This window comes from Metopolophium dirhodum, chromosome 2 (genome assembly GCF_019925205.1).
Source record: "Metopolophium dirhodum isolate CAU chromosome 2, ASM1992520v1, whole genome shotgun sequence".
Lineage (NCBI taxonomy): Eukaryota > Metazoa > Arthropoda > Insecta > Hemiptera > Aphididae > Metopolophium > Metopolophium dirhodum.
Window position 1 is genome coordinate 7,588,975 of NC_083561.1, and position 13,523 is coordinate 7,602,497.

The 13,523-nt window shown below is 26.9% G+C and overlaps 1 protein-coding gene across 3 annotated transcripts in view; it reads left to right on the plus strand.

Annotated features, from left to right (window-relative positions):
• The window catches only part of LOC132937921 (V-type proton ATPase 116 kDa subunit a 1), a 47,014-nt gene that overhangs the window by 16,187 nt on the left and 17,304 nt on the right, over positions 1–13,523 (plus strand). For all 3 annotated transcript variants that reach the window (XM_061004531.1, XM_061004533.1, XM_061004532.1), the window contains exons 2-4: positions 4,926–5,045; positions 12,999–13,181; positions 13,246–13,374. In XM_061004531.1, the coding sequence (XP_060860514.1) occupies positions 4,929–5,045; positions 12,999–13,181; positions 13,246–13,374 (429 nt within the window). In that variant the 5' untranslated portion in view covers positions 4,926–4,928. The remainder of the gene's footprint in view (positions 1–4,925; positions 5,046–12,998; positions 13,182–13,245; positions 13,375–13,523) is intronic.

A 13,523-nucleotide genomic window follows, 5' to 3' on the forward strand; every position in this document is an offset into this window, starting at 1 on the left:
ATGGTTATCGATTTTATAAATTGAAAACCGTTTCACTTCTTACACTAACTACGGATTATTAAACTAAATGATGATGAATATGTTTTTTTTAAATAATATATTGCAATAATTAGTGGAGAAATATATTGAAATACTTTATACTTTATATTGGTATAATTGAGAAAAACTATTTGTTAGGTATTTAAAATATTGCAATTGTACATGTTTTGTTTTTAGAAAATAGTGTAATAATACAATTAAAAACAATTAATGGATAGAGCGGATACTAAACTTTAGAATTTAGATGCAAAAACTATAATAATATTATGTACTTATTAAATATAGGTATTTAACTTAACCTAACCTAGCCTACTTATATAAATCAACTAGCTGAATAACCCGGCGTTGCCCGGGAAAATAATTGTGATTACTGATTAATTATCTCCTTGCGGTAGATTGCGGACACAGCGAGGTGGGTGATAAAATTTAGCCTAAAGCTAAACTAATGCTTTGTAGTTGAAAAAAAATGTGTAACAGTGTACCTAAAATAGTATTGGAGTCATAGTTGATCATCCCGGATTTATTTAATATTCATAATTTAGTATATTATGGGGAGTTATTCTATTTTATTTTTACGGACAAACCGGCGTAATTGTACCAGCTAGGTTAGGTGTGAAATAATTCGCATATATAACCTGCAACCAAAGGCAACCATTAATAAACAAAAAAAAGTTTCGATTTCCACCGTGAATCTTAAGATCTCTGTTTTTCCACCTCTTTAGAAAGTGAATATCAGAAAATTCTTTCTTATTGCATATCTAGATCATTAGGGGAACCATAGTATTCCAAATATCAAGTTCGTACGTTTTGTATTTTAAAACCAATATTGTATATTTAATTAAGATATCGCTTGATAGATGGCGCCACTGTTATATTCTTACAACACCTTATTTTCCTCTTTGAGGATTGAATTTCCAAAGATCGTTTCTTAGTGGACGTCTACGTCATAATAGCTATCTATATACCAAATTTCAATCGGATCCGTCCAGTGGTTTCGACTAGGCGATGATGAATCACTCAGGACAAGTCATTTTATATATATAGAGATATATCATAATATATAATATATGACAAATATTGAAATATAATAATTCAAAATTTAGTAGTAAGTAATGAATATTTGATTATTATAAACATATTTAAAACATTTAGGACTAGACTAGTTAATTTTTATTTCCGTTAATGTAAACTATTTTATTATAATGAGAGCGTTAATGATCAGCTGATAATCTCTTAATGTTACATAGTATTACGTAACTCTTCATAATAGTTGAATGGTCTGTCAATCACGTGTACCTTTGTATATTTATCAGTTTTCACTGTAAAAATAACATTCCGGATTATATAACAAATTAAGATAGTAATTAGTAATTACTAATTACCAGGGGGTAACTGGACTGGTAGTTAGTGTGCTTTATGATATAAAACCATACCTACCAAAAACGATTCTGAGCAAAAACGGTCTGACAGCATATATATTACTAAGTATATTTTATAATATTATTGCTATTAAAATATTTTATTACCAAAAACATTGCATTTGAAAATGTATATAAATAAGTATAATAATATACTCTAAAAGTTTCAAGTACCAACGATTCACGGAATAATATTTTTAAATTACAACAAAATAACTTATATTTCGTTAAAATTTCTATCTAATTTTGTCCAAAATTTTAATTTAAAAAACTTTAAAAAAACTGTAATTATAGATTTTCTAGATTTTGTGGACACAAATAACGTATAAATTACTTATGAGAAACCTTGTTTTAAATGTTCAATCCTAAGCTATAAAAATAAAAAAAAAAATTATATATTTTTAACTAGTTAAAAATTTAAATTTTGTTAAGATAAGAACTTAAATTGCTTATAAAAACTTATAAGGAATCTTGACACCTAGCTTGTCTTACATCTTTAAGCTTTCTGACCTACCAAAAAAAGTTGTATTGACTTTTATTGAAAAAAAAATTTAAAAAATTTTAAATTTCTATAAATAGCTCAAAAAGTCAAAATATTTTTAAAGTCATGTATGCAAAATAGTCATACAAACATTTGCTCAACATTTCTACGGTTTTTTGTGTAGAATTAATTTTACGTAAAACTTCACGATTTTCTTAATTTTAGATTTTTAGCAAAACGATGAATGTATTTATTTTATAATGATGTGTGATTTTTTTTTGTGTCTGTTGTCCCTTTTTTACAGCCTGTTAAAATGCTTTAATTTTCTACTTCTGAATATTTCCTGGTAGGAAAGTGAATTTATAGTTGGTACTTTGGGGGTCGAAGTAAAAAATGACCGGTACTTTTCATAGCGACGGAAAATTCTAAAACAATTTTATGAAAATCTAGTTTTTGAAATAAATTGATATTGTTTATATTGTTTTTTTGCATAGCTTAAAAAACAACCATAGATTCGTGAAATGTTCATCGAATGTTTATAATTACATATTCTATGCATTAAAAAAATTTCAATATATTTTGACTATTTTTGAAGTATTTATGGACATAAATAAAAATTTTGATTTTTATTAGTTTTTTTTTAATTATTGTCAATAACATTTTTTTTAATATTTTAAAGATTTTGGAAATACTTTAATTAATATTATTAACTATTAATTGTTATGATAGTGTTACTGTAATATTATGATGAGACAATGTGTTGTTTATGAATTGTGGTATTGTTGATAATGATATAATTACCTACTATTAGAAGTAACTAGTGTGCCTAGTGCCTAAACTGCATACTTAATTCTTTCATAAAACAATACATTGTCGAAATAGCTACATTATAATATTTTATAAGTAAACTAAAAATAATCTTATATTTAGGATAAGTAATAAAATGTTTGTTAGTCCTTATACTTGTTACTGTAATATACATAAAAAAAAATATATTATTTTTTTATTGAGCTTGCGGCTGGCTGCTTAGGCCATTAGCTGTTCGTTTTTTTTTTTGTTTGTAGGTTGTTAGTAGGGGGAGGAACGGTTGAAAACACGTTTTGTATGTGTGGCAAGGATTTGTTGCTAAAAATCTCGGGTGGTCACCCATCCGGGAACTAGCAACGCCGGTTGTTAAGTACACTCAGTGCGTTTCCGCAGTTGAGTGTACGCAATGTGCCACACAAAGCCACATAAACAATATATGTAATTGATTAATCACCTATTTTATTACTTATTAGTTATTATTGTTATTAACAATAGCTTTAACTAACAATAAATGTTAATTCACCTTTACTTTAGTGTTAAAAAGAAATGAAAAATCCATTTCCTACATAACCTAGAAAAAGAAATAAGGAATTCAAATATGTTTTCAAAATGAAAATTGGACTTTTGGTACTAGGTGAATTTTTCTTCCGCTTTTTGTCTAAATGCACGACAAACCGACAAAAAAACAACCCGCCATCAACAGTCTTAAAGTATAAGGTTGGATACAATTTACTACCAGATACCTTCCTTTAAGATTAGAGCATTTTTCTACTAAATAGTGTCTTTAGAGTTTAGATACAAAACCAACACACATCATTGAAAAACCAATTAGCTCTGCTCAAAATCTAAAATTTGGGGAATTCTTTCAAGTCACTCTGCTGTATAGTAAGTGTCGAGGCATCGAGGGTACTTGTTATTGAGTAGATCACTGTAATGAATGTGTTATATTTGAATTCAATAATAATATGATACATTTAAATACTTCTAAAATTCTAACAATATTATTGTATATATATTTATGTTGCCTATACGGTAAGTTGAAATAACTTTTGCTAACTAGAACCTAACCTAACCAGAAACAATCCTCAAAATTTTTGTCGAAACTGCGGTTTGGTTTTGCGTAAACATTCCCAGTTTTCCCTAATTTTTTTTTATTGTTTTTTCGATTATTTTGAAAAGCACTAAATATTTTTACTTTTGACTACCAAAAGTAAAATTTAAATCCAATATTCCACCAGAAAATCCGCTCAAAGTATAAAACCAGAGTATTTTGACTACTCTTGTCGCCAATTGACGCCAAACACAAAACAATTACACACATTATAAAATCAAAATTCTCGAATATAAATTTTACTGCGTATGAATTTTTAATTTTCGTAATGGCCCGTCAAAAATGTCTAGATTCAATCCAATGTAATCTGGCCTAGAAATTAAATGTTCTTTAATTTGGTGAATATACACGGTTTATAATAGTGCTTAATTATTAATTATTGTATTCAATGTTTTAAGGGCTGTATACGAACTGAGTTCCTTTTAGAACGAATTGAATATTGAGTGCCAGTTGTTTTAGGTAGGTAGGTACATACTACATACTAAAAATTGAGTCCTATAACATATAAAATACTATATTAATTAAGTCCATGTTTTAATACTATTTTCTATTACCATTTTCTTTCCCATTTTCACAATATCTTAGGACTATATTATCATGAAAATATTTTATGGCACGATTTATATGTTGTTTTATTTTAATTTGGAAATATTTTATAAATGTATATGATATATTGTACTATTATAAGTTGTTTAAATTATTAATGAAATACATTTTATGTCTTATACCAGTAAAACTTTAGTGATACCCTTTTTATATATTCAAACTTTGATGTATATTTTGTTTGTAAAAGCTACATTTTTTTATTTCGTTTGCTTTAGTCATGATATCATTTATTTTGGTTACGTTCAGTTAATGTATTAGTTTAATGTTTAACAGTGTTGGTATTTTTATTAATTCAACCCAAACTATAGGAATGCATAATATAACAGATACAAATAAATGGTTAGGTGTATTAAATTTTTAAAATGTTTTTAGTAAAATAAATATAAATTGTGGGAAAAATGAATCCATACAATTTTAATACGCCATTTTTTATTAATGATATACAAACTATTTGCATTGACAGAAAATGGGGTCCATGTTCAGGAGTGAGGAAATGGCCTTATGTCAGCTTTTCATACAGCCAGAAGCCGCTTACGCATCTGTGGCCACAATGGGTGAAGCAGGAGTTGTACAATTTCGAGACGTAAGTAGCACAAGTTTGATAAATAACGACTACAGAAGTTGTGAATAATGATTAAACTTTTTTCCCACTTATAGATATAATAGCATATTTTTTTACTTCACACTCCAACTAAAAAATGTATAATATAATAAATAGTTATACAAAGCAGGGTAATCAGTAATCGGTAATGCATCAAACATGTTATTATTTTTTGGAGTACAACACGTTTGTGTACGATTTTTATCAAGTATATACGAAATCGTGCTCATTTTGAGGTAAATGATTGCGTACGTTTTTGGCCAAAGATTTTGTGCAATGTTGCCGGATTTTCATAACTTTACGTATTTGACTTAGTTATAGCGTTTTAAAATTTAAATTGTTTAAGTACATAATTAAATATCTGTAAGATAATGAAAATTGTATACGATGTTTTGACCAAACATAAAGTCTATTAAATTATTAAAATGTATCGTGTTTCATGTATGTTTTTGTCATATTATTAAGAATAACGTAATTTTGTTTAAACTTAGTCTAGAGGTGAAATACCTCTAAAATAACTTTTAAATATAAATAAATACTCTTTCATTTAGGTTGGTCAAATCTAATCAAACCACACTAGTTAGTGTTTATAATAAGAAATAATAGAATATGGTTCATTTTTAAAAATATGTTATAAGTATTATTATTTAGAAAAATATAAAGTTAACTTAACTATTTTATTCATTAACTTGTCCATTTTTATCAATTATTATTATATAATATTAACTAATGGCATCATTGCTCAGAAAATCGTAGGCAATCGTGTTGATTTTTATTTTATTTTAATTTGAAAGACCATCATTGTTTGTTAAAAACTTAGCAATCGTATTCCCAAAAAATTAAAACGTTCTTATTACGAAATCAGGTACCTGGTACCTACTTCATCAAATTTTCAATGGTTAAATCTAGAGGGACTGACCCAGTCCCAGTCATCTTAGCCTAGAATATAAGTATGCGTCCTATACTAAATATTCTGCTCAACGATTTTTTTATACAAAAGAAAACCTTACAATAGTTTATAGTATACTGTTACGTACGTTGTTAATTTTATAAGTTCTGATAAATATAAACATTTGCCAGTTTAATCGCGGATTTCTATTCATGCTGATAGATAACAAGGATTCTATTACCTTACTTGCAGCGAGTGAACTTATGTATACTAAACACTTACGCTAATACATTTAAATAATGAATATTTTAATACTCTTCATATTCAAGTACCATACATCATTAACATCTTGATATAATTTACAACTTCTGCCAATATTATGTATTCAACCTATTTGTTATTCATAATAATGGTTAATTCGTGGTGTGTCACATATATTATTAAATAGGTACCTAGTTAAATTCACTAACTCGGACATAATATACCTAGGTACTAATCTTTATCTCATTGTACTTAGTATAGTTGTAAAGGATTTATACTTTATCTAAAGTGATTCAATATATTTGTGGGATATTATGAAACTATATAAAACGTATGTAAATTTATAACGTACGTAAATGTTTTCAAGAAATTGTATATTTAAACAGTGTTTAGATAAACAATTTTAGACTACAAATGAAATATTTTTTAATATTAAAATATTAAAATATATATTATTAATGTGGACTATTATTTATTATTAGTAATTACTTGTTATTATTTATGTTGTCTAGTACCTGGTACTTATAATCTTAAATCTAGATACCTAGTACCTTTTTTTTCTTTTTTTACGTATCATCGACCGGGGAGAGAACCGCGATTACAGCTCTCCCGACATTACTGCTCCCCGGGCTATACAGCTCCGCGGGATAAATATAATCTTGTAGGTACCTATAATCAATAATAATAATGTATAATATTATCACACATATTTTAGGAATAACTTAATAAGTACATATTTGAAGTTCTTAAATGTTGTCAATTGTCTTATACTCGTATAGTCTTATACAATGTACTCTATACTGTATGGCTGTATAACTGTAATTTGAGTCATACTTAATCCAAATGTAACGGTAATCTCGTAAAATGTAAGAAATAATGTGGGGCCTATATATTTCTATAAGGATATGTTATTATATTATATTTAATATTTATATTGCTATTATAGTAATTACTAATTTATTTTTCCTATTGAATACATATTGTAATTTATCCCTGTGTAAAGTAAAATAAGTGATGATACAAACTGTTCAAAAAAAACGGAAAATTTCAAATATTCGATCTTGCCAATGCTGAATAGTGAGGATTGAAAATTATACCAATAAATTCAAAATGTGTACTGAATTGATGAAGATACTTATTTGATAGTTGATACTAACAAAGTATAAATTATATTATTTTTAATTTTGTACATGTTTTCATTGTTTTATCTGGATTCAAACAATTCAGATCGGTAGTATATAGCCATATAGGTAACTTAATAAAGTATTAAATATGAATATGATAAGAGTAACTTCGGATTAAAATTTAACTATTTTTTTTTTACATTTTAAATATATTTTTTAAAAAAAAGGTCTTATGTCTAGAGCTAAAAATCTTAACATTTAAAACACTAAAACAAAGAATAATTAATCTTATATTCAATACTAACATTTAAACAATTTAAATTCTCAATTTCATTCATAATCGTCATATTTATTCGTGAAAATAATACATTATACATTTCACCTTATAGTCGATATTTAAAAAAGAAATAAGAAACTTAACTAAATGATTCTACTATATTAACGCTTCTCTATATTTGTATTAAATGTTCAGTTGATTAAGTACCTACACGCTTAAATGCAAATTTTTTTTTTAAAATTCCTTTATTATTTTCTTGACAGATAACCTTAAAGTTTTTCAGTTACTTTTTAGTATTAATAAATATTTATCTTCCATTTGGCGGTTGTAATCAATTTGACACCACCCAACAAATATTTACGTGTTTTTTAATGTTTATCTCTTTTTTAAGTTTGCTTCGAACTAGATAGTCACAATTAATTTTTTTGTTCTTAAAACGACTATCTAATGGTGTGATGTTTACTAGTTTGTACACGTTAGTTCATTTTCAAGGACTTATTTGCATATATTATTATAGTTTATTTTTTTATGTCATCACTTGAAAAAAAAAATATCTTATATAAGTGTACTTACTATATTCATGTGTAAATGTGTTTATGTTAATGAATATACCTGCTAAAGTTGATTATTGTTTAAATCGATTAGGAAAAAAAATTATATTTAAGTATATTATGAGTATTATGACATTTATTTATAACTTCTAAGCATATATTTGACATACACTATAGATATTATTCGCATAGGTTCAATAATTAATATAGGTAGGTCCCTACTTATATAAATAATATAATACATTATAATATATTTTTAGGTATTGTATTATTGTAGTATTGCGTATAATACTATACTTACCTACTAAATTTAAAAATGTGCTTTTAATTTATTAGTTTTAGATTCTGCACAAAGCAAATGTGTTAAATGTGTGTTTTTTTTTTTTTTACTCTTATGTGGGTAAATAAGAAATAAGCATTATTTATTTATTAAGAAATAAACAGAATAAATAGATTGAGCGCTACAATTTAAAATATTATGCACAATGCTCGATTTTAGTGGTCGAAGTAATTATCTTTTTACATGTCACGATCATTGACCATTGTTCACAATCGATAAACAAGCAGCTTATGATGATTGAGAAACCCTGTTTACATTTTGTAAAAAAATTGTCATAAATCTAAAAAAAATTCAAACATTTTGAATGTCTATAAATATCTAAAGAAATGCCAATATTATATTTTAAAAATTGTATCATCAACTTTAAACCCAGAAACGTTAAGTCATTCATATTCCAACATTTTCCGTTTACAAAATCTAAAATTTTGAATTAGGTACCCAATATTTATTTTCCGAAAGTAATCCAACTAAATCATTTGGCTATGCTTCCGTTCTATAGTGAATTTGTGCAACAATTTCGAAATATGAGGAAACCTATGGTCTAAATCGAATCAAACTTTAAGCTTATATGTGCAAAGGATGATGAATGGAGTAGCCAATTCATGCATATTCCAAGGTATTCCAAATTCAATATTCCAAATATTAGAGTTACTAAAAACCAGTGTGGCAATGAGGACGGGTAGTTAGCGGTTACCGGTCCATGACGTTATAAGATATGGGACGACGGCCACGGAAGGGCCTATTTAAGGGCTTAAGACTCTCCCCCTCCCGGAATATTAAGTTGAAAATGGACATGAATGTATACTTGAAAAAATTACATTAACATTATGATACATATGACATAAGAAATAAAACATACAACTATAAAGAAACAACAAATATTTATATATATTTTAAACACAAGTTTAAATTGATAACAAGGAATACAAAAGGTAATAAAATATGGACCATCATATTTTATTATAATAGGTCAATAGTATCCTAATAATAAAATATTTTGCCCTCCCCTCCCCGAAAAAATCCTTGCCTGTTCCACTGGTTAACAACCCATGATGTAATTTATTTTTAATATAAACGCGAAATAATTAATACCTATTGTATATTCTTTACATAAATAACACATATTTTCATACATTTACTTGAGTACCTTGTGATAACCTATACGATAGGTGATTAAATATTGCAATTAGTTCGTGGACTCCCGGTTGTTTATTTTTACGCCTTCGTACAAATTAATTCAGAGCAACGTTATAATGGGAAAAAAATCGAATTCCATTAAACATATTACATAATGTATCATTAATCATAATTAAAGATTATCAATAAACCATAAAGGAACATACAGTGGCGGATCCAGGGGTAGGGGGCAAAGGGGGGATTTTCCCCCTCCCCCCACCAATCACCGTAGTTGTCCCTTATTTTACACTGTATTTAGCCAATTTTCTAACCAATAATTGTTGTACTTTTTGTACTTTTACCACCACCCCCCAAAAAAAAAAATTAAGCCTGGGATTCGCCACTGCATACATGTACAATCTAAAAAAATTATATCAAATTAGGTATTCAGAAATCAGAATTACGTTTTTTTTTGCGTCTAACCCTTAGATCATATATACTATGGATGGAGCCACAGCGTATTAAATCAATACAAAAAATCATTACCGATATCAGCTACGAGTCACCGTGTTAGGTGCTCGATTGCTCATGCGCAACGCGACTTCTCGTATATTTATCCACAGATACCTATTGTACGTGTACCTATGGATAATTATGCGAGATGTTGCATCGCGCTTGCGCACATCGATCTCCTAATTCAGAGACTCGTCGCTACATCGGAAACAAAATCATACGCTGTAGCTATACATCTATAGTATATGATCTAAGATCTAACCTAACATTATTAGGTATTATTATTATTATTATTTTTTTTTAAACTGTATAATATAAGCGTGAACTATTTAAAGTTCGCTAATTTTATCAGACATAAGATTTATTGTTAAGTTAAATGTTGGATAATATTTTAATAATGAATAGCTTATAAATATTTTTATTATTAATTATAAACAGATATAAACTATTATTAATTTTATGGTTGGAAATTAAAACTTTAAAAAAAAAATACAATCTATAAAATATTACTTATGAATTACAATTATGAGGCATTTCTCAGATCTCGTACGTACATTTTAGATTCTGAGCGGAGCGATGAATGTATTGATTTTACAATGATGTGTGTTTTTTTGTGTGTTCACGATAAGTAAGTAGTCGAAATAATGCTTTAATTTTCAATTTCAGTATTTTGTCTGATGGGAAAGTGAATCTAGTTGGTGTATTGGAAGATCAAAGTTTAAAATTCCTAGTAGTTTTCCAAAGCGCCGGGAAAAACAAAAAAAAATAAGCAAAACAAGAATTTATACGTAAAATTGGTTTTTTCAAAATGTTGGTGTAACCTCTATAACAAATGACCGTGGATACATAACATTTTGACTAAATGTTTATTTTAGCATTTTCTATACGTTTTTAAAAATTGTATGACTTGTTTTAAGCTGTTTAGTTTAAGAGGACGTGATACCCGCATGTGTTGTCTCCGTCTTACAAGTGCGTAACATAGCAAATTTTACGCTCAGCAAAACACGTGTAGCTCCGTTAATTTAAAAATTAGAGTGAATTGACCTCTTATAAAATATAAAGGTAAGATTATTATCTAGGCAACCTCTTGGGCTTTTTATTGTATTTTAATTTTAACGCGAGTTATGAGTATTTTAAAATTGTAAATTTTTTATACATCTTATAATACTCATAACTCGCGTTAAAATTAAAATACAATAAAAAGCCCAAGAGGTTGCCTAGATAATAATCTTACCTTTAGATTTTATAAGAGGTCAATTCGCTCTAATTTTTATATTAATGGAGCTCCACGTGTTCTGCTGAGTGTAAAATGTGTTATGTTGCACTTGTAAGACGGAGACAACACATGCGGGTATTACGTCTTCTAAGGACATTTTCTATTTCTAATTGTTTTGGTTTTTTTTTCTATAAATGTCAGTACAATTTCATTCGTTGGGTCAAAAAGATTGAAAACTTAATGCAAGGCTCCTTATTTATTGTTACAATGACAGTTGAAAAATATTAAAAATTACCTTAGCACAGTTTTTTTTTTTGTTAGCATTTTAAGTTGACATTTTGACAAAATATGTAAAATTCACGAAAATTATAGAAAAATTTTCTTTTTAAATCTAAGAATTTAAAATGTTATACAAACTTCTACATAAGTATGTCTACGTTTATCAAAAATGTCTACCGGAAAGTCAAATTAAATTTTTATGAGCGTTTGAAGGTCAAATTATTACAACATTGGATATTCACTCGTTTTCTCATATACCGGATTTTATTATTTTGATGTATTTTAAAAATGAATAACTGTATATAGATACTTGAAATTGATACCATATGTTTATTTTACCAATTCCTATATTTGATAAAATGTTCAAAATATTTTGACTTGTTTGAGCTGGTTATGCACAGTTTCCAACTTTAATTTTTTTTAGTTTTTTTTTCTATAAATGTCAATAACATTTTATTTGTTGGGTGAAAAAGCTTGAAAATTTATTAAAGGCTCCTGATATATTGTTACAATAGAAGTTGAACAATATTATAATACATAGGAACAAATTTTTGTATAAGCATTTAAAGTTCAAATTTTGACAACATTTATAAATGATTTTGTAGTTAAAAATGTATAAAATGTTCAACTTTTATAGCTAAGGAGTAGTATGATTTTTAAAATGTCTTTTAAATTGAAATTTATTAAATACATTTTATTTTTGTTTTTTGTGATCATTGTATCACTGTATCAGACAAATATTTATATGAATTAATATTTAAGTCTGGTTTAGTTAGTAAATATTACTGTATGTATTACTTTATAGCTAATTGAAATTGGTAACTTAACATCTAAATCTAAGCTTGCATTAATTTACCAGTTGACTCGAGGATAATTAAAAATAACAAAACCTGACCTATGAGTTCTAAAAATGTTATTGTTTTTACATCAGTATTGTTAATTATTTTAAAAATGACAATAGAATTTAAAATAAAATATAATTTAAGATTTATAATTTATCAATAATGTTTGGACATACAATAAAATTAAACATCAAAATTTTATAATTTTAATACCTGAAAATGTAAATAATATATTTTGTTTTTAAATTTAAACCCTGCTAATTATCCTATATAAGCAATGCACACAGTGTAGCTATGCACTATATGATGTAAACAATAATTAGTTTAAATTTCAGATATTCCTTTAAAATCTGTTTTTGACATTTATCTTTATTGTATGTAAAAATATGTTTGAACTTTGTACTTAATATTAAACTACAAACACCTTCCTATATAATATTACTATAGGTCCTTTTATTGTATTATATTTGTATTCTTATTAATAAATAATATCAGTAATTAATGATAATTATAATTTTATTCTACAGCTAAATAGCGAAATGAACGTCTTCCAGCGAAAATTTGTCAGTGAAGTACGACGTTGTGATGAACTAGAACGTAAATTGCGCTATATTCAAGCTGAAGTGCACAAAGACCACGTGCATGTTCCTGTACCCGAAAGCAGCGTTTTCCCATTCGCTCCTAATCCGAGGGAAATTATTAACCTAGAGGTGAACATATTTTTATTTGTTGTACTTACATTTATATAACACAAATACATTTTTTTTATTTTAGTCACAATTAGAACGCACAGAGAGCGAAATATTAGAGCTTAGCCATAATGCCGTTAATCTAAAGTCTAACTACCTCGAGCTCACAGAACTTAGGCATGTTCTTGAAAAAACACATGCATTTTTTGAAGAGGTAACTATAATAATGTTAAATTTAAAAAAAAATGTATATATTTATTTATGGATATTATAAATTGGCTTATAGAAACTAAAAAGTAAAAGTCAATTAATTCAACCTAGCGGTCATAAATATTAAGCCGTTGGAGTAATTATTATTTTTAC